Genomic DNA, 23,004 nt, shown 5'->3' on the forward strand with positions numbered 1-23,004 from the left:
CTATTTAAAATTTTCATAACAAAAAAGTAATGAAAGTATGTGAGGTCACAGATTTAATTAGCCTGATTTCATCATTCTGCATTGTAAGTATATACCAAAACATCACATTGTCCTCCATAAATATATACAATTATTGTTTGTCAATCAAAAATAAAATTTAAAAAAATCTAAAAGAAAAAAAGGACAAAAAATCTTTTAAATAAACAACCATGGAAAGTTGGAAAGCACTGAGAAATTGAGAAGCATAGTTTAAACTACTCGTGTAATCTTAGGCTATTCTCTAAATTATCAACTGAATGAGGGCAAGGATTATTTCTCATTGGTCATTGTCTTTCCTGCAGAGAAAGCACCTTGTTTATGGTAGAAATCAATAACTATCTGACACATGGAAAAAATCATTAAATAAAGGTCAAACGCATAGAGGGGCAAGATACGGAACGGCAAATGATTTAGAAATAACTGCTACAGTGAATTCTCTAGTGATGGAAAAGTCATTCTGATTCCCTTGTCTGATTTCTCTCTTTCTCCTCCAGACCAAGGCAAGGCATTTTATCAAGTCATAAAACAGCCAAAGAAAGATTTAAAAAAAAAAAAATGCACTGGAAGTTTGGTTTCTCAGAGACTAACAAGTGGCAAAATTAACATAAAGCCTTAGTTAGGGCAGTTAAAGTAGGAACTGATAGAAAAGAGTACCAAGAGTTAATGCTTTTATATGAGAAACCTCATAAAAGAAAAGGTAGTTGGTCAAAGATTCTATTAAATACCGATTGGTTAGGAAAGCATTAGAAACTGAAATAAACTGGTGAAGAAAACTTAAAAATGCTCCCAAAAGGACACAAAAGAAGACTTAAATAAAGGAAAGACATAGTTTAATCTTGGCAGTCTCATAGTTTAATCTTTGTGAGACTCAGTCTCACAAAGGTGTCAATTCTTCCCACGTTAATCTACAAATTTACCAAGATTCCAACAAAACTACATTATGATTTTAGAAGAATAGGCCAGGTGCAGTGGCTCAGGCCTATAATTCCAGCACTTTGGGAGGCCGAGGCAGGCAGATCACCGGAAGTTGGGAGTTTGAAACCAGCCTGACCAACATGGAGAAACCCCGTCTCTACTAAAAATACAAAATTAGCTGGGCGTGGTGGCGGGTGCCTATAATCCCAGCTACTTGGGAGGCTGAGGCAGGAGAATTGCTTGAACTCGAGAGGCAGAGGTTACGGTGAGCCAAGATCACGCCACTGCACTCCAGCCTGGGCAACAAGAGCAAAACTCCGTTTCAAAAAAAAAAAAAAAAAAAAAAGATACAAGGCAATTCTCAAGTTCAAATAGAAACATAAACAAGCAGGAATAAGCAGCACAATTTTTAAAAAGAAGAGCAAGAAGTGAAGATCAACCCTACCAGATAAAACATATTATAAATCATATTATAAATGATAACAATTAAAGCTGTGTGGTTCTGGTGCATGCATTGACAGGCAGCTCAATAGATTTGCCCAGAAAGAAACTCAACTTTATAGGAATTTTGGCCGGGCATGGTGGCTCACACCTGAAATCTCAGCACTTTGGGAAGCCGAGGTGGGCAGGTCACTTGAGGTCAGGAGTTTGAGACCAGCCTGGCCAGCATGGTGAAACCCTGTCTCTACTAAAAATACAAAAATCAGCCAGGCATGGTGGCGGGCACCTGTAATCCCAGCTACTTGAGAGGCTGAGGCAGGAGAATTGCTTGAGCCCGGGAGGCAGAGATTGCACCACTGCACTCTAGCCTGGGCGATAGAGCAAGACTCTGCTTAAAAAAAAAAAAAAAAAAAAAATTACTTAGAAAATGGGCACCCATTTGGAAAAAACTTCACTTGAATCCCTACCTCATGCCTTGTATCAGGAAAAGTTACAGACTGAATAATATCTAAACGTTTAAAAGTGAAACCAAAAAGTATTGATAACAAACTGCTGAAAATTTTAGAAATACATTTTAAGAGTGGGACACTGTTAAGTATGACACCAAACCTTGAAGGCATGAAAGAGAAGATCTATAAATTTGACAACAAAACACCCAAATTTGTGTATGGCCAAAACTACTAACATATATATATGTTATAAACAGCAAATGACAAAGTGGCAAACATGTTCGGTACTTGGATAACTGACACAGAATAATTTCCTTAGATACACAGAGTTTCTGTTATAGGCCTGGAGATCAGCAGTAAATGACTGTTGTGTGACAGGCAGTGGATTGCTTCCAAGATGGAAGAGAATTCTTCTACGTTGGAAGGCTAGACTTGAAAACGAGGCCTCAGGGAAGAGTTGGGAAGGAAAGGAATGTGTTTTGGTAGCAGGGAGAAATGGATAGGGGGTTTCTGCAGCAAGGTTGATCTATTTTGGCTAGCTCTGTATAGAAGGTGATGGGTAGTGGAGGAGCAAGAAGACAGAATAAATTATTTTGGGAGAAAAGGTCTGGATGGGAATTTCTCTTTCTTTCTTCTCTCTCTCTCCACACGGTCTGACATCCAGGTTGAAGTGCAGTGGTGCCATCACAGCTCACTGCAGCCTCGACCTCCTGAGCTTAAGTAATCTTTCACCTTAGGCTTTAGGTGCATACTACCATGCCGAGCTAATTTTTCATTTTTTTTTTTGTAGAGATGGGGTCTCGCCTATGTTGCCCAGGCTGGTCTCAAACTCCTGGGCTCAAGCAATCCTCCTGCCTTAGTCTCCCAAAGTGCTGGGATTACCAGTGTGAGCCACTGTGCCTAACCTTTCTTCTTTTTTTTTTTCCTTTTTACCTCTTTTATAAGAATTGTTATCTGTTTTTTTTTTCTTTTTATTGCCCAAATTCCATTCTCTTCTTTCCCTATATCCTCTTACTTTGTCTGCCCATTCATGTTTATCTTCCTTCTTTCTTTTCCTTTCCCTTAAACTATGATAATATAGGATCTAGCATACCTAAAAATTAGTCTTGCATATATTGAATCAGATTGCATTTTTCTGGTTTCAATCCCAAAAACATGTAAGTTAAGTGTTTATATTTTATGAGAAAATATAAGCTTAACATTTTTTGGTTGAACATAATCATTGATTAATTTCCTTTAAGATTAATACAATTTATTAATAAAATAGTTCTCACTACTGCTGTAAAGGATTATAAAAACACTCAGCACTCGAAAATGGTACCAAAAGAATATTTCTTTTAAAGCTTCTTAGAGATTTCTCCCTTAAAGGTCTGCTTAATGTATTTATATTATCTGAGTGAATTCAAGAAGAGAAAGAACAAAAATTAATTTAATTAAAGGCTTAAGAAAAACCTATCTTAAATTCGTGGAAGTAGAGTTGTACAATCAAACACTGTTTAGAAAGACTGGATAAAATGCCTCTATACAGTCAATTTTTGGATACCAGGCCTTCCTATTAAATATGTATCAGCTGCTATTCTTTATAAAATAACTTTCTAAGTATCAATGAACCTTATTTAATTTCTAACCTCAAAGCCAATATGTAATCGCTCACAATTTAATCAAGTCAAAGAGGGTCAGGAAGAAAGTATTCAGAGGTACAACCAACATTTTATATGTTAATTTTGCAAAATACATACAACTAAACCTAAAGTTGCAAATGGTACAAAAATCAACCGTTACATAATTATCTATTATAGTCATACTTTACTACAGAATACAAACTACCTAAGAGTGAGCTTCATTTCAAAATTACAATTGTTTTCCTAGTAGAATTTATACAGTCACAAACTAGCTGTCAAAGGACTAGGCAAGACTCCTCTAGTCATTAGCTACACAGAAGGTAAATAAGCACAGATTCATGTGTTTGAATTCCTAGGGACTTTCATAAATAAACTCCTACACGCTTACATCTCCTGAAATTATAAGGTGCATTCTGAGGGAATTCAAACATTGAGACATGAGACCACAAAATGAAGTGAAGCAGTTCTCTCCACAGAAACTCAACTGTGAATAGGGTCCTATGATGCCTGCATGTGGGCAAAACTTGGAGCAGGTCACTAAATAATGAAACGCTGTTAAATCTTTTTAAGTTACTAAATAAATAATTTTCTTTCTTTACAGCAGATATTCTTCATTTCAAACAGAATTCCATTATGCAAGATACTCTGGTACACCAAAAACCAGGTAGAGAAACTTCTACTGAATAAATACTTGAAAACTTTAAAAATGATTATTATATGAAAATCAGATAAAAATACATAAGAAAAAGTTAATCAAATAAGTGAAGAGAGAATTGAGAAGATAACAAGTTCTCTGGTCACCAAACGAGGGGCTACCTATACTGTGAGTGAAGAAAAAAGATTCTTTCTTGGCCGGGTACCGTGGCTCACACCTGTAGTCCCAGCACTTTGGGACGCTGAGGCAGATGGACGGCTTGAGGCCAGGAGATCAAGACCAGCCTGGTCAACATAGTAAAACTCCGTCTCTACTAAAAATACAAAAATTAGCCAGGCATGCTGGCACATGCCTGTAATCCCAGGTACTTGGGAGACTGAGGCATGAAAATTGCTTGAACCCAGGAGGCAGGAGGTTGCAGTGAGCTGAGATTGCACCACGGTACTCCAGCATGGGCCCCAGAGCAAGACCCTGACTCCAGAAAAAAAAAAAAAAAAAAAAAAAAAAAAGTCTTCCTTCTATCTTTCTATTATTATGGATTTTCTTGCAAAGCAAAATCTCAGTGCATTTAAAATTTTCCCAGACAGCTCTGCTGCAAATTCACTACCTGTTCTAGAGCTTTCTTTCTCAAGGTACATGGGCATGTGAGGTAGAGCCTAGCCCCTGGGGAAGGCCCTCAGCTTCACTCTTCTTATGGAGACATAAGCAGGCCCTCAGTCAAAGAGGCAAAAGTGTTAAGCAAGGCACCAAATAAGAAGCCTCCAGAGCGATTTGGTGCCATACGCTGTGTGCTCTGCTTTCAGTAACTGCTGTTGATATGGTCTGGCTGTGTCCCCACTCAAATCTCATCTTGAATTGTAGCTTCTATAATCCCCTCGTGTCGTGGGAGGCACTCAGTGGGAGGTAACTGAATCATGAGAGTGAGTTTTTCCAGTGCTGTTCTCATGACAGAGAATAAGTCTCACGAGATCTGATAGTTTTATAAAGGGCTGTTCCCCGGCACACACTCTCTTGCCTGTCACCATGTAAGCTGTGCCTTTGCTCCTCTTTCACCTTCCACCATGATTGTGAGGCCTCCCCAGCCATGTGGAACTATGAGTCCATTAAACCTCTTTTTAAAGCTTTATAAATTACCCAGTCTCGGGTACTTCTTCACAGCAGTATGAAAATGGACTAATACAGCTACTGAATAAATACTTCTTTTTGATGATAACGTGCTTTCAAAAGGAACCTCAAGGAGCAGGTGTTTTTTTGACCCCTTTCCAAATCATAAATTTTTCTGCTGGAAGAAACCCTCGAGGTCATCTGGTGCCATCCTGTCACTCTGCAAACAAGATCCTGAGGTTCAGAAAAGTTCAATGACTCACTCAGGTCTGGCTAGATAGTGTGCAACTAGGATTCCAGTCTCCAAACCCTATCCAATTCTATTCCAAATACGTATTTTCTGCCTCTTACTTGCTTATTCCAGATGCACGTAACTCTACACAAATCTTGACTTGGACTTTCCTCTCATCCTGTCATCCATGAAAATTGTTAAATTCTACTTGCCGCACATACAGAAGGCTCTTTATTAGATCACTTAAATTCTTCCTGCTCCCTAATTCCCCTCCTTTCCTATGAGCCCTCCCACCATAATAAGAACATTAACAGGACTTAAATTTCATAAAAGAGCTCCTAATCAGTGGAGTCTCCTCAAAATGTCCATATATTTAACTTCAAAATACTAAATTGTGTTCTTACTTTAATGGAGAGAATATACAGTTTTAGAAAACTTTGAAAAACTAGATTTATATTCTATTCTCTACTCCTTAACCTTTAAGAAGGCCATCAATAATGGCCATTCATTCGACAGAAATATCCTTAGAGGAAAGACTATTAATGAATGCTTGGGTGAAATAAACGTCCAAGTAAATAATTTTTATTTACACGTTAACTTCATTCAATAGTTATTGTTCTTCAGAGTACAGTAAAATAAGAAATTAAATTTTTTTTTTTAGTTTAACCAAATATTTATAAAATCTCACCTCTAATTCCTCAGCCTGTTCTGCATTATCATCTTCTGAGCCACTGGTTTTAGGCAAATAAGTCATTTTTAGTCTCAGATAACCTTTAACTCTTGATTTGTGACTGTAGAAAAGAAAATAAATATTCATAAAACTTTAACACCAGGGAGAAAAGTATTCAATTCATAAGAGTTTAATGAACACCCACTAGGTACCAGGGGGTCTACAAAGGGAGGTTCAAAAACAAGTTCCAGGGCAGAAGATATCCAGGGAAAGGAATAGAAGGTGGAGAAAAGGGAAACATATATAAATAATTGTTATGCCACAAAGATGATGCTAAGGAAGTTAAGTGAACCATCAGAGACAATGTCAAAGAGAAGCTGGTCTTTGGGTTGGGATTAGGAGATTGGGGAGGATTCTTATCTGTGGCAATAGAGGAAAAGGCATTATGAGTGGAGAAAAGGGCAAGATCCAGGAAACAGGTGGGAAACTGCGGGTGCAATTAAGGAAATGGCAGTAGTTGAGTTTGGCTGGATTACAGGATATGTTAAGGGAACTATAGGAGGTTGGGATGGTCCAGAGGTCAGGCAAAATCAGACAACTTCAGACTTTATTTTGCATATTTTGGTAAATCACTGAGAATTTGGGGGATAGAGAAAGGTATCCTCAGAGATGTGCTTCAGGGATACTAATCTGGCCATATTTTTTTGGATGACAGAAGAGTAGAGGGCAAGGCTTGATAAGTGTCTGAAACCTGCTACATCTCTTTGGCAGCTGTTTGAATCTGTCACACATTAATTTACCTAATCTATTTTTATATTGTATCGCCTCTTTGAATAATTAGTTGTCTAAGCTAAAGGCTGCTGCTTGCTGTAGTGATATTTTAAATCTTTTGAAAACCTGTCTTTCACAAGCTGCTGCTGCTGCTTCTTTTTTTTTTTTTTTTTTTTTAGATAGCATCTCCCCCTGTCGCTCAGGCTGGAGTGCAGTGGCTCAATCATGGTTCACTGCAGCCTTGACCTCCCAGGCTCAGGTGATCTTCCCACCTTAACCTCCCAAATAACTGGGATTACAGGCATGCGTCACCACACCCAGTTAATTTTTGTATTTTTTTGTAGAGACAGGGTTTTGCATGTTGCCCAGGCTGGTCTGGAATTCTTGGGCTCAAGCAATCCACCCACCTCAGCCTCCCAAAGTGCTGCGATTACAGTGCTTTCATAAGCTTCTAATTTAAGGCTTAATTCTATCTATTGCCCTCATCAATTCTAGCATCCTATGATTTACTTAAGAAATCCTTGCTTGTCTCAGCTCTCTATATAGATTTTTTTGGAGATGATTTTTACAGATATCAGATATGTAGCAATTACCCTTTGTCTTTCTAGACAAGAGTCCTAATCTTTTTATTCTGTCTTCAAGAGATTACCTACCCCCACTCCCAAGCCTCCCCTAATCTTTTTAGCTCTTCTCTGTATAGTTCTCATGAATTTGGCACATTCAGTGTATCCTTTCCCGAGTAGTCAGTGAAATCCCCGATGCTTATTTCCAAGGCTGCTAATGTGGCTTGTGTCTCCATACTGAAGGAGATGTGAACATTCTGACTTGTGGCTATAAAAGATGGATACAGAAAATGTGCTCAGGTAATGTTTTGCTGAAAAGTTTCTCTACAATTGTATGTTTCATGTCTTCTCAATTAGAAAAGAAGCCTCAAGGTTTTGACTTAATGGGGCTCAAACAAATTTAGGAATGTAGTCGTACATTTTCTATCTGAATAAAGTTCTTTCTACACTTGCAGTAATATTCATTGCAGACAGAAGAAGTAAATTGTATTTTTTAAAGATAAAGAAGCTGGAAAGCATGTGACAAATTGAAAAGCAGGCTGCTAGGACAATCAAATAAGAAAAAACAATTTAGTCATTCCTGATATGCAGATGTCACCATCAGTCTAAAATTAAAAGATGAAAGATTTACATTCCAGACATCTACAGAAATTAAATGTGACTTCCTTTATAGAGAGTAAATATTAACAGTCAGTGAGCACTCCTTTTCATTTTGTTTTAATATTTATATTACAAACAGTAACTTAAAAACATCACTTTAAGTGAAAAATTTTACTAAGTTCCAATAGTACCTTTTCAAATGCATTTTATAGTTTAAGAAACAAGACAAATACTGTTGCTTTCACAGAGGTCCTTTCTCTGCTTTAGTCTGACCTTTTTGAGAGTAAATCCACACACATGTTTTGACTAGATTTTACTTGTCAATGTGGTATAGAAGATCAAAAGGAGTTCTGGTTACAGCTTAAATTTAAAATTTTTTGACAAACATCAAGTAACTCTGGAAAAATGGAATTATAAGCATGCTATTTGGGTTTTAAATTCCAGTCTTACGTTATTTTCTCTAAATATTTGAGTCTTCTGAAATACTTTTTAAAGTATACAAAATATAGTTAGGTTTTTCTGAAATTGGCTTTGTGCACGTCGAGTTGGATAATGGTTTTAGATGAATTCATGTTTGTGATTTTTTAAAGCACAGTATGACAATATGACATAAACTTTAAGACAAAAAATAAATATAAAATAATGACAAATTTTAGCCTTCTGGTCTGATAAGCATTAGAAGGACAAATCTTTCCCAAAGGGGTGTGATCACTTTCTGTATTTTCAGAGTGTTTTGCAATGTGCATATAGTACTTTTAATCAGAAATAGCAATGAAGTTTTAAAAATAATAATAATATTTAGAAGTAGCTTATTTACAGAGGTTTAAATCCTGAATTTCTAATGAGGCTACTGTAAGGTGTAAAGAAGAGATAAAAAATTTAATATGCTATTATTTTATACTTACTGACCTTCTTGGGTGAAGAACAAAATCCTTAAATGTATATGGTCTCTCCAATCTTGGATTTTCTGTCTAGAATAAAATAGTGGGTTTTCAAAATATATCTATAACACCAAAAGCATGTACTTTTCAAGAATACTCATGAACTATCACCTAAGGCATAATTTAAGTTGGAAGTGAGAAAAAAAAGTAGCTTTAGTTTATTAAATGCTCACTTGACAGCGCTTTCGCTTTCCTGCCCAAGAGGAATTGCAGCCGGCATCACAACTCATATGAAAACTAGCTGAGCAGGCGGGTTGTGGAGCCAAAGGGAGGGCAGAAGACAATAAGCAGAAAAACAATATAGAGTAGTTACTATGTTGACATCCCAAAACAGTATGGACTATGCACATGTCTGCAGGCTGGCTTGGTTAAAGCACGGAGATAATTCTAGGAGACCAAAAAAGTCAATAGCCTGGAAAGTAAGACTAGATTAAATATATTACTGAAAGCTTATGGTCCTGCACCCTGTTTAAAAAAAAAAAAAAAAGATTATGCTCTGGAAAGACTGTAGAGAGCTAATTAATATAACTCAAAAGACTGAAAAAGAAGTATTTTTTCTCTTTCTTTAAAATTCAGCAGCTGTTAGTTTTTATTCTTCTTCTCTGATGTTTTGTATTGTTAACTACCCAGTCTGCCTTGAAACTCTTTTCTTAAATTCTCATGACATTATTTTACTTGGTTCTTTTCCTGTTTCCCCTTGTCTGTCTTCTCTTTCTTTTCTGATCCACTCATGTTGACTGAGAGTCAATGGCTGGCCCTCCGTTGTTATCTGTTTTATCAGGAAAATCCATTATTTTCAGAGATTCTGCTGTGGCCTGGACAGTGATAACACTTAATCTTTCTAGCCCCTTTTCCCTACATAACTGATTTCTATCTCTCTGTCAGTAGTCTACTTTAAACTTTCATTTTCTTTGTTTCCTATCAAAACTCTGTCCAACAGTAAATTTTTTGCATTTCAAAACAAAATGGGTTTTCTTCCTCACTTTTCTATATGAGATGCCACTCTTATCTTCCAAGTTCAACTTGCATTATCTTTACTTCTTATTTTCTTAAGCCTCCATGTCAGACATGTGATTCAATAATGTTCTGTTTCACAATGTTTCCTGAATCTGTTTTCCTCCTTGCTATATTCTTAGTCCTGACTCTCAGTGTTTTATGTTTCTATTGTCATAAACTACCTTAGTTTTCTTCTGAGAGCTTAGGCACTCCTCATTCTAGTTATTCAGCAGAATATTTTCAACTAATCTTTTTTACACAATGTTTTCACAATGCCAACAAACATCAGAAATTCTCTATTTCTCACTGGGGTTCATGTATGGAAATCTTAAAGAGAAAATGGAAACGGAAAACTGAAATGAGTTTTTAGAAAACAGTATGTTTAATAAATAAAAGTAGTATACATGTGATAAATCAATTATTTACATTACCTATATTGTATATATGTAAGTATTTATTAAATTAAAAACATAAACACAAAAGGAAAATCATGGGCACCTATACCAACCGGTAATGGATAAAGTGGAACATCCACTTGACCTAGGAAATCATCTCTTGTCTATAAGAGAAACAAGAAAAAATACGATTAGTAAGATGCTCAATTCCTTTAGAAGAGTTTGATGAGACAGTGCCACCATTCACAGAAAATGTAGAATTTTTTAAATTCAATCCTATGCAGCATCAATGGAAAATAAAAAGCAATGTGTTACAACTTCTGGTAATGGCAGAGTAGCATACATTAGATTAATCCTTCTGCAGATAACCATTATATTCTGTGACAAAATACTAAAAGAGCTATTTGAAAGTACAACAGAATAACCCAAAACAAGCAGAAACTGGAGAGATGTCAATCCTTGAAAGAAGGAACTACACGAGGTAGGATTCAGTATTTACATGGCTTTTCCTCTAGTAGTATTCCACAGTCCACATAATGCAGACAAGCCTAGAACTTAAGCTGAAATCTGCACTATTACTGGCTTGAGGAGTCAGAAGGCCTAGTTTGGGGTTGACAGCATATCTAGAAAAAGAGGAGAAAAATCCCAGAAAAAAAGAAGCCACCAGAGTTCTTCCAAATCTATATATAAACCCTTACCCACATCCCTAGTTTTACCCTGAACTGAACAGGTGAAAGTCAACAGCTGGAAGATTGAGAGGGCTCAGCATTGATTTCAGATGATCACCAAAAGGGAAGCAGAATTTGGAATTCAGCTATGTTAACTTGCTGGAACAAAAATCAACACCGGGCACGGTGGCTCACACCTGTAATCCCAGCACTTTCGGAGACCGAGGTGGGCAGATCACCTGAGGTCAGGAGTTCTAGAGACCAGCCTGGCCAACATGGTGAAGAAACCTCATCTCTACGAAAAATACAAAAATTAGCCAGGTGTGGTGGCACATGCTTGTAATCCCAGCTACTTGAAAGGCTGAGGTAGGAGAATGGCTTAAACCCAGGAGGCAGATGTTGTAGTGAGCCGGGACCGTGCCACTGAACTCCAGCTTGGGTGACAGAGCAAGACACCATCTCAGGAAAAAGAAAGAAAAGAGAAGAGAAGAGAAGAGAAGAGAAAAAATCAACACACCTCAGGCAAATATAGTAAAATTCACTGTCTGTTTGTTACTATATTCACTGTCCAGCCTACAATAAAAAAATTACTAGACATGCAAATAAATAAAAAAAAATATGACCCAGTATCAAGAGAAAAAGTAATTAACAGAAATCAGTCACAAGATGACGCAGATCATGGAATAAGCAGACAGGGAAAATAAAGCAGCTATTATAAAGATGTTCAAAGGACTTAAAAGAAAAATAAGGTCATAATGAATGAAAAGATGGGGAATCTCAGCAGTAAAAGGGAAACTAAAAATGAATCAAATGCACATTTTTATTTTATTTTATTTTATTTCATTTTATTTTCGAGACAGAGTCTTGCTCTGTCCCCCAGGCTGGAGTGCCGTGGTGCAATCACGGTTAACTGCAACCTCCACCTCCTGGGTTCAAGTGATTCTCTTGTCTCAGCCACCCAAGTAGCTGAGATTACAGGCATGTACCATGCACCACCATGCCTGGCAGATTTTTGTATTTTCAGTAGAGACAGAGTTTCACCATGTTGACCAGTCTGGTCTCAAACTCCTAACCTCAGGTGATCCGCCTGCCTCAGCCTCCCAAAGTGCTGGGATTACAGGTGTTAACCACCATGCCTGGCCAAATGTATTTTAGAACTGAAAAATATAATACATGAAATAAAAAAATTCACTAGATGGGTTTAAAAGATGATGGAAGATGACTGGAGAAAAGTATCATGAACTTGAAGATACAGAGACAGAATTTATCTAATATGAAAAAACTTGCAGAAAAATTTCAAGCATTCTGACATATGTGTGACTGGAGTTCCATAAAAGGGGATGGGTAATAGGGCAGAAAAATATTTGGGGGAAAAAACAGCCAAAATATTCACACATTTAGAAAAACACAAGCTGAGACAGTCAATAAAGTCAGTGATCAACATAAAGAAAAATGGGTAGGCACATCATTGTTAAATGCTGAAAACAAAAAAGATAAACAAAATCTTGAAAGCAGCCTAATAAAAACAATACATTACACACAGGAGAATAAGAATACAGATAATGGTTGACTTCTCATCAAAAATAATGGAAGCCAGAAGACAACTGAATGATATCTATAAGTGTTGAAATGGAAAATGTACCAAGAATTCTATATCTAGCAAAAACTATCCATCAAAAAGGGAAGGAAAATCAAGATACTATTGGATAAAGTTGAGATAATTTGTCACCAGCAGACAAATTGTTGGCACTACAGAATATGCTACAGGAAGTTCTTCAGGCTGAGGATAAGTGGCACCAGATAGAAGTTCAGATCTAAAGAGAGTAGTAAAGAGTACCGGAAAATGGTAAACATGTGGGTAAGGTTTTTTTTTTTTAAGGTACCTTCTCAATGTTTGTTTAAAATACATGTAGATGTAATACAAATGACAGCATTGCGCACAAGATAGGTGGAATAATCAAATCTATATTGTTGCAAGATTTACATTTTATATAAAGTGGTATGATTGATATGTTAATCATTAATTGACTGCAGAGCTAAAAAGCACAGAGAAGAGTTAAAATGGAATATTGCAAATATTTGACTAACTCAAAATAAGGCAGGAAAAGAGAAACAAAGAAACAGATGAGATGAACAAAAATAAACTGCACATTCTGAGAGCTAAATCCAGCCATATAAATTATGACAAACAGTCCAATGAAAGACACAGATTGTCAAGCTGAATAAAAATGCAAAACCTAATCATATGTTGCCTATAAAAGACATCTATCATTATTATTTAAAAATATTTTATTAAATATTTTTCTTTTTTTCACTTTTTTGCTTTTTTTTTTTTTATGAAGAGATGGGGTCTAGCCATCTTACGCAGGATGGTCTCAAATCCTGGGCTCAAGTGAGTCTCCTGCCTTGGTGTTTCAAAGTACTGGGATTACACGTGTCAGTCACTGTGTCCAGTCAACTTCCCATTTTAAAATAATTTCAGATTTAAAAAAATTGCAAAAATACTGCGAGAGAATCCTCATATACTTTTCACCCAGATCCCCCAAATGTTAACATCTTAAATAACTATATTATAATGATCAAAACCAGAAATACTATTAACTGCTCTACAGACTTGATTCAAAATTCACCAGTTGTCTGCCTAATTTTAGTCCAGGGTCCAATTCAGATTCACATATTGCATTTGGTAGTCCTGTCTCCTTAGCTTCTCTTCTTTTAATCTGGAAAGTACCTTAGTCTTTCTTTGTCTTTTAAAATCTTGACATTTTTGAGCAGTACTGACTAGTTATAGAACATCCTTCTAAGATTTCTTCATGGTTGACTTTAGATTATGTATTTTTTGCAAGAATAGCATAAAGGTGATGCTTGTGCCCTTCTCAGCACATCATATCAGGAGGCACATGATACTGATTTGTTGTATTGCAATGATATTAACACTTCAATCATTTGGTTAAGGTGCTGTCTTCCATGGTTCTCAATATCTTCCCCTTTGTAATTAACAGTATCTTGTAGGAAAAGCCTTTGAGGATACGTAAATAACCTATTTCTCATCATACTTTTTCTCACAAACTTTAGCATCCATTGATGATTCTTGCCTGCAACAATTATTACTGTGGTGCTTGCCAAATGTTGACTTTCTATTTCTACTATTTCTATTTTATATTAATTAATTATAATTCTGCTGAAATAAAGAATTTTTCCCTTCCTCCCATTTATACATTCAGCCACTAATTTATATTATCATAGGCTCATTGATATTTATTTTTTATTATCTTATAAGATATAATCCATTATTGTCAATTTTTTTTTACTCAAATTGTCCCAGATATGGTCACTGAGAGTCACGTCAGGTTAGTTTTTGTACACTTCTGACATCTTCTCAATTTTTTTGTGTATTTCCTTACTTTTTGGCACCACAAAATGTTTCAGGTTCAGCATATACTTTTCTTATCCCTGCTCTACAATCAGCCACTTCTCCAGAGAACTCTGATAAATTTTACTGGATAATCAGATTTAAAGATCTGGGTTCAAGGTGCTTGTCACTGTTAGGCTCAAGAGATGAACTTTAAATGCAAATACACAGATAAATTGAAAATAAAGGTATGGAAAAAATAATCAGGTATACAGTAAGTATAAGTGGCTATAATAATATCAGAAATTAGACTTCATGATGAGGAGTATTGCCACAAATAAAAAGAAACATTTTACAATAATAAAGAGATCAATTTATAAAATATTACTATAAGTCAATAATATGAATCAATAATAAACAGAAAAACTATCCAATTAAAATGGGCATAAGACCTGAACAGATATTTCAAACAAGAAGATAAATAAATGGTAAATATTACTCTCTTATAAAGTTAAACATATACCAGTATATGACCAAGAAATTCTACTCCTTGTATTTTCTTAAGAGAATAAAAACAAATATCCTCTAAAATACTACTCAAGAATGTTCACAGAATTTCATTCATAATAGCCTAAACTGGAAATAACTCAAATGTCCTTTGAAAGATGAAACTGTGGTATATGCAATTAGTAGAATTACTCAGCAATGGAATGAAATGAATGGATATACAAAATAACACAGATAAATCTCAAAGAAATAACACAGATAAATCTCAAAGAAAAGTGTTTTGTTTTCTTGAGATGGAGTTTTGCTCTTGTTGCCCAGGCTGGAGTGTAAAGGCGTGTTCTTTGCTCACTGCAACCTCTGCCTCCCTAGTTCAAGTGATTCTCCTGCCTCAACCTCCCGAGCAGCTGAGATTACAGGCGTGTGCCACCACATCCAGCTAATTTTTTGTATTATTAGTAAAGACAGGTTTTACTATGTTGGCCAAGCTGGTCTCGAACTCCTGACCCCAGGTGATCCACCCACCTTGGCCTCCCAAAGTGCTGGGATTATAGGTGTGAGCCACGACACCTGGCCAGAAGAGTTTAATTATAAAAAGAAGATACCAAAGAGTACATGCTGTCCTATTTAATTTACATGAACTGTAAAAGAAATATAAAAGGGAGACTGGAAGAGTAGATGACAGCAGAGAGAGAAGTGAGAGAGTAAGTGAAAGTCCTAATACCGAACAGTAAGTACCTCTCCAACTCCTCTGTTTCACTTGGCTTCTAAAATACTGGCAGACAAACATACACCTGCCAGGAAAGAAAATTCCTCTCTGGAACAACTAAGTAACCCAATGAGACAGACTTATAGATATTAAATCCTGGAAGTCTTCCAACAAAATGACTAATTCTCTCTGCTCACCCCAAAGTGGAGTCTACTAGTCAATAGATGCTCATGAACAAAATCCTTCCAATAAATACTGGAATCTTACACATTATGGACAGTTAAGGACTACTAAATATTTGGGGAAAGTTTATAACACGAAACACACAGACCTAAATGAGAGATGGGAGTCTGATGAATAAGTCTGATGAATAAGAATTAAGTCAAATTCCAAGAAAAACACCTCAGAAAAACTGTAATATTCCGAGATAAGAGGAGATAAACCATCTGTCAAACAAGACAGAAGGCTGCAAAAACAAAACAAAAAAAAAAAAAAACAAAAACCAGAGGACAAGAAATATCTCGTAGAAATACAAAATATAACTCAAATAAAAACTTCAAGATAGAGTTAGAAGATAGAGTTTAAAAAATTCTCAGAAAGTAGAACTAAAAGACAATAGACTATAGGATTCTTCAAATAAGGAAATTACAGGAGAAAATTCAAAAGTCAACACTGAAATAATAGACATTCCAGAAAGAAAAGAGGAAAGGGAGGACATTATTAAAAAAGCATTTTAAGTAACTTTGCTTGAACTCAAGGAAGAGAATATTAAAACTAAAAAGGGCCGGCGGGGAACGGTGGCTCTTGCCTGTAATCCCAGCACTTTGGGAGGCTGAGGTGGGCAGATCATGAGGTCAGGAGTTTGAGACCAGCCTGACCAACATGGTGAAAACCCATCTCTACTAAAAATACAAAAATTAGCAAGGCGTGGTGGTATGTGCCTGTAATCCCAGCTACTCAGGAGGCTGAGGCAGGAGAATTGCTTGAACCCAGGAGGCGGAGGTTGCAGTGAGCCGAGATCACACCAATGCAATCTAGTCTGGGCAACAGAGCAAGACCTGTCTCCAGAAAAAAAAAAAAAAAAAAAAGAAGAATAAAAAGGCCCACTGAATATTAGGCAAAGTACATGAAAGAAGAAAAAGACTTGCTGCAAGGCACATCACTGTGACACTTCAGAGCACCAGAGATAAAGAAATTCTAAAAGCTTGGAGAGTAACAAAGTAGATAATACACAAACCTGAAAGATAAGAGAGTAATTCCTCCAAAATAATGAAACACAGATATTTCTTAAGTAGAAATCCACATTCAGAAAAACTATCTTTTTCAATTATGGTGGTACAATAAAGACATTCTCAGTTATTGGTATTTTCAGGGAGGTAATGGAGGATATACTTCACCAAAATGAGGGAGTGTGCCATGATATGGAAGATGCAGGGGATTCAAAATAGGAGAGAAGCAAAGAGGAATCTCAGAAAGACAGGGAAAAGAAGCCTCTGAGTAACAGTTATGTAACACCTAGACAGCAGCCAGTGCATACTGGAGCAGGAAGACAGCTACAAGAGAGATGTTTCCTAGAAGAGTAGGGATAATCATATCTACTAGTAGGGTTTTGTGAGAATTAAATAAGAGAATACAAAGTGCCTTGCATAATACCTAGCACACAGTAAGTATTCAATACATGTTAGCTTATACATATGTACACACACACATATACATACACACACACACACACACACACACACACATATATTTTTTTTGAGACAGAGTCTCGTTCTGTCGCCCAGGCTGGAGTGCAGTGGCGCGATCTCAGCTCACTGCAACCTCCACCTCCCGGGCTCACGCCATTCTCCTGCCTCAGTCTCCCAAGCAGCTGGGACTACAGGTGCCTGCCACCACGCCTGACTAATTTTTTTGTATTTTTAGTAGAGACGGGGTTTCACCATGTTCGCCAGGTTGGTCTCGATCTCCTGACCTCGTGATCCGCCCGCCTTGGCCTCCCAAAGTGCTAGGATTACAGGCGTGAGCCACCGCGCCTGGCCAGCTAATATATATTTAAAATACTGGCGTATATAATGAAATCCCTGTTCCCCTTTTCCTGGACCAGTATGTGGACATTTCAAACAGGTTTATACAAGAAAAGGAGTACGGTTGGAGACTGAGGCCTAACAAATTAGCCTAGTTTAATGCCGAATTCCTATACTAGAACATGAGTTGATGATAATTTTTGAAATGAGTAAGTTAGCTTTTAATGACGTTTTCAAGGCTATATGTAAGTGTAAGTTTCTTTTCTTTTCCCTTTTTTTTTTTTTTTTTTGAGATGGAGTTTTACTCTTTTTGCCCAAGCTGGAGTGCAATAGCGTGATCCTGGCTTACTGCAACCTCCACCTCCCGGGTTCCAGCAATTCTCCTGCCTCAACCTCCTGAGTAGCTGGGATTACAGGTGCACGCCACCACTCCCGCCTAATTTTGTATTTTTAGTAGAGACAGGGTTTTATCATGTTGGCCAGGCTGGTCTTGAACCCCTGACCTCCAGTAATCTACCCACCTCGGCCTCCCAAAGTGCTGGGATTACAGGCGTGAGCCACTGTGCCCAGCCAGTATGTTTCTTTATTCCTGTTTTTATTACAAGCAGATGTTATACTTCATAAGTCTGATCTTTAAGAAGTTCTAAGTAGGTCGGGCGCGGTGGCTCACGCCTGTAATCCCAGCACTTTGGGAGGCCGAGGCGGGCGGATCACAAGGTCAGGAGATCAAGACCATGGTGAAACCCTGTCTCTACTAAAAATACAAAAAAAAAAATTAGCCGGGCGCGGTGGTGGGCGCCTGTAGTCCCAGCTACTTAGGAGGCTGAGGCAGGAGAATGGCGTGAACCCGGGAGGCAGAGCTTGCAGTGAGCCGAGATCGTGCCACTGCACTCCAGCCTGGGCGACAGCGCGAGACTCCGTCTCCAAAAAAAAAAAAAAAAAAAAAAAAGAAGTTCTAAGTAAATAAGTAAAATATAACAAAAAATAGTAAAATCTCAACCAGGATGACTGAGGAATTAAATATTTTGAGTAACTGAATTATCTAGTTAATTTAGGTTTCAGCTAATCAGATTTTTAAAGAAACTTTTTTTTTTTTTTTTGGTTTAGTCTTATTAGATAGCCCTGTCCTGAGTAAACAGAATACACTGAACATCTGTATGTCTGATGATTTGTGACCTTGCAGTGCTTAAAAAACATAGCTGTGATCAACTGTCACTAGAGTAATACAGGCACAGAACAGGGTTTCTCAGTTTAGGCACCTCTGACAATTTGAGCCAGATAATTTTGTTTGTTTGTTTTTGTGGGGGCTGTCTTGTGCACTGAAGGGTATTTACCAACATTCCTGGCCTCTACCCACTGTGTGTCAGTAGTACCCACCCTCCAGTTATAACAACCAAAAACATTTTCTGGCTTTGCCAAATATGCCCTGGGTGGCAAGGTCATTCCTCATTAAGAACCACTGCTACAGAAGGTATAAGACCAAATCTTCCAACAAATGTGCAGAAGTCTCTCCCTAATTTTGTTTTTTAAAAGTAACAGCTTTTAGGTAGGAAGTGGAGCAAGATAAGCAAATAGAAGCCTCCACTGATCATCCTCCCTGCAGAAACACAAAATTTAAAAATGACACAAAAACACCTTCATAAGAACCAAAAATCAGGTGAGCAATCAGAGTATCTAGTTTGAACTTCACATCACTGAAAGAGGCACTGAAGAGGGTAGGAAAGACAGTCTTCAATTGATGACACCCAGCCCCTCCATCCCCTGGCAGTGTCTGCATGGCATGGAGAATCTGTGCACTTGGGGCTGGGAGAGCTCAGTGACGGTGGGACTTCGCATTGGAACTCAGTGCTGCATCGTCACAGTGGAAAGCAACACCAGGCAGAACTTAGCCATGGTCCATGAAGGTGGCATTTAGATCAGCCATAGCCGGCAGAGAATTGTCCATCCTAGTGGCGGCAGCTTGAGTTCTGACAAGCCTCACCACTGTGGGCTAAAGCACTCTGGGGTTCTAAATAAACTTGAAAGGTAGTTTAGGCCACAAGGACTGCAATTCCCAGGTAAGTCCTAGTGCTGTGCTGGGCTTGGAGCCAGTGGACTTGGGGGGCAGGTGATCTAGTGAGACACCAGGAGGAGCGGCCAAGGGAGTACGTGTGCCACCCCTACACCAACCCCAGGCAGTGCAGCATGCAGCTCTGAAACTCCTTCCTTTCGCTTGAGAAGAGTAAAGAGGACTTTGTCCTACAACCTGGATACCAGCTCAGCCATAGTAGGCTAGGACACCTGCTGACTAAGCCTTAGGCCCTGAATAATCAGCAGCAGTAGCCAAATAGCATACATCGTGGGCGTTAGGTGAGACTCCAGACATACAGGTTTCAGGTGAAATCCAGCACATTCTCAGGTGTGTTGGCTATAAGGAGAGACTCCTTCGGCGTGAGAAGAGTAGAGGGAAGAGTAAAGAGGACTTTGTATTACAGTTTAGGTATCACCTTGGCCACAGTGGGGTAGAGCACCCAACAGGCTCTTGGGGTCCCTGATGCCAAGGCTTGGTTCTTGTATGGCATTTCTGGACCTTCCCTGGGACAGAGGGGAGCCCACTTCCCAGAAGAGTGAATTCCAGGCCTGGCAGCATTCATCACCAGCTGACTGAAGAGCCCTGGGGCCTTGAGTGAACACTGGAGGTAGTCTGGCAGTACTCCCCATACTCTTGTGGCAGGAGTGGCCATGGGAAGAATCTGCCTTTGGAAGGAGAAGGGAGGAATGGGAAGGACTCTGTCTTATGATTTGTGTGTCCACTCAGCCGCAGCAGAATAGAGTATAAGGTAGATTCCTAAGCTTTCTGACTCCAGGCCCTGAGTTCTAGATGGCATCTCTGAAGGCACTTTGGGCCCAGGGTAACTTGCTGCCCTGAAGAGAAGGTCACAAGCCTGGCTGACTGTAGAGCCCTAGGGCTTTGGAGCAAATAGAGGTGGCAGCCAGCGAGTGGTTACAGCAGGCCTTGGGTGAGACTCAGTGCTGTGCTGGCTTTAGGTTTGACCCAGTGCAGTCCCAGTGGTGGTGGCCATGGGGATGCTTGTGTCACCCCTCCCCTAGTTCCAGGCAGCTCCACACACACACACACACACACACACACACACACACACACAGAGAGAGAGAGAGAGAGACAGACAGACAGACAGACAGAGACACACACACACACACACAGAGAGAGAGACTTTGGGAGAAAGTAAGGGAGAAGAACAAGAGTCTCTGTCTGGTGGTAATCCAAAGAATTCTTCCAGATGTTATCCAAGACCACCAAGGTGATACTTCTTCTTTTTTTTTTTTTTTTTTTTTTTTTTTTTTGAGACAGAGTCTCGCCCTGTTGCCCAGGCTGGTGTGCAGTGGCATGATCTTGGCTCACTGCAATCTCCACTTTCTGGATTCAAGCAATTCTCCTGTCTCAGCCTCCCAAGTAGCTGGGATTACAGGCACCTACCACCATGTCTGGCTAATGTTTGTATTTTTAGTAGAGACTGGGTTTCACCATGTTGGCCAGGCTGGTCTTGAACTCCTGACCTCAAGTGATCCGCCCACCTTGGCCTCCCAAAGTGCTGGGATTATAGGCATGAGCCACCATGCCTGGTCCCAAGGGGGTACTTCTATAAGTGCAAGAGTCACAGCACTACTGGGCTTGGAATGTTTCCTAACACACATATGGCTGCAGCGACCAAAATTTAGATCACAACACCCAAGTCCCTTTGAATACCTGGAAAGCCTTCCCAAGAAGGATGGGTAAAAATAAGCATAGACTGTGAAGACTATAATAAATACCTAACTTTTCAATGTCCAGACATTGGCAACCATCCACAAGCATCAAGACCATCCAGGAAAATATGACCTCACAGAATATGCTAAATAAAGCACCAGGGACCCATCCCAGAAAGAGAGATACATGTGACCTTTTAGACAGAGAATTCAACATAGCTGTTTTGAGGAAACTCAATGAAATTCAAGATATACAGAAAAAGAATTCAGAATCCTATCAGATAAATTTAACAAAAGAGACTGAAATAATTAAAAAGAATCAAGAAGAAATTCTGGAGCTGAAAAAAGCAACTAAAATATTGAGTAATGCATCAGAGTCTGTTAATATCAGAATTTATCAGGCAGAAGAAAGAAGAGTGAATTTTAAGACAGGCTATTTGAAAATACACAGTAAGAGGAGACAAAAGAAAAACAATAAAAAACAATGAAGCACACCTACAAGATCTAGAAAATACCCTCGAATGGGCAAATCGAAAAGGTATTGTCCTTTAAAGAAGTAGAGACAGAGATTGAAGTAGAAAGTTCACTCAAAGGGATAATAACAGAGAACTGTCCAAACCTAGAGAAAGAGATCAATATTCAAGTACAAGAAGGTTATAGAACACCAAGCGGGTATGACCTACATAAGACTCCTCAAGATATTTATTAACCGAACTCCCACAGGTCAGGGGTAAGAACGGATCCTAAAAGCAGCAAAAGAAACAAGTAATACACAGTGGAGTTCTAATGCATCAGGCAGCAGACTTTTCAGTGGAAACCTTATTACCTAGGAGATAGTGGCATGACATTTTAGAAGTGCTGAAGCAAAAGAAGTTTTACCCTACAATAGTATATCTGGTGAAAATGTCCTTCAAACATGAAGGAGAAAAAAAGACTTTCACAGACAAACAAAAGCTGAGGGATTTCATCAATACCAGACCTGTCCTACAAGAAATGCTAAAGGCAGTTTTTCAATCTGAAAGAAAAGGATATTAATGAGCAATAGGAAATCATCTGAAGCTACAAATTTCACTGGTAACATTAAGAACACAGAAAAGCACAGATTATGATAATCCTGTAATTGTGGTGTGTTAACTGCTCACATGTTAAGTAGAAAGACTAAAAGATGAACTGATCAAAAATAGTAACTATGGCAACTTTTTAAGACATAGTACAATAAGATATAAATAAAAATAGCAAAAAAAAAAAAAAAAAAAAAAAGCAAGGGGACAAAGAGGTTTTATTGGTTTTTTCTTGGCTTGTTACTTTGTGCAATCAATGTTAAGTTGTCATCAGTTTAAAATAATAACTTAGAAAATATTTGCAAGCCTCTTGGGAACCTCAAATAAAAAGACATACAAAGGATACACAAAAAATTAAAAGAAAGAAATTAAAACATACCATCAGATAAAATCACCTTCACTAAAAGGAAGACAGGAAGGAAGAAAAGAAGGAAGATAAAACTATAAAACAACCAGAAAACAAATAACAAAATGGCAGGAGTAAGTCTTTACTGAACAATAATAACACTGAATATAAACAGACTAAACTCTCCAATCAAAAGACATACA

At 38.1% G+C, this 23,004-nt stretch overlaps 1 protein-coding gene across 4 annotated transcripts in view; it reads right to left on the bottom strand.

Moving 5' to 3' along the window:
* The window catches only part of NEDD4 (NEDD4 E3 ubiquitin protein ligase), a 166,907-nt gene that overhangs the window by 37,699 nt on the left and 106,204 nt on the right, over positions 1-23,004 (bottom strand). For 3 of the 4 annotated variants that reach the window (XM_050799784.1, XM_050799785.1, XM_050799782.1), the window contains 3 exons: positions 10,507-10,557; positions 8,971-9,032; positions 6,146-6,248 (listed from right to left, as the gene is read on the bottom strand). In XM_050799784.1, the coding sequence (XP_050655741.1) occupies positions 6,146-6,248; positions 8,971-9,032; positions 10,507-10,557 (216 nt within the window). The remainder of the gene's footprint in view (positions 1-6,145; positions 6,249-8,970; positions 9,033-10,506; positions 10,558-23,004) is intronic. The other variant, XM_050799783.1, reaches the window with a different exon arrangement.

Source organism: Macaca thibetana, chromosome 7 (assembly GCF_024542745.1).
Source record: "Macaca thibetana thibetana isolate TM-01 chromosome 7, ASM2454274v1, whole genome shotgun sequence".
Taxonomy (NCBI): Eukaryota; Metazoa; Chordata; class Mammalia; order Primates; family Cercopithecidae; genus Macaca; species Macaca thibetana.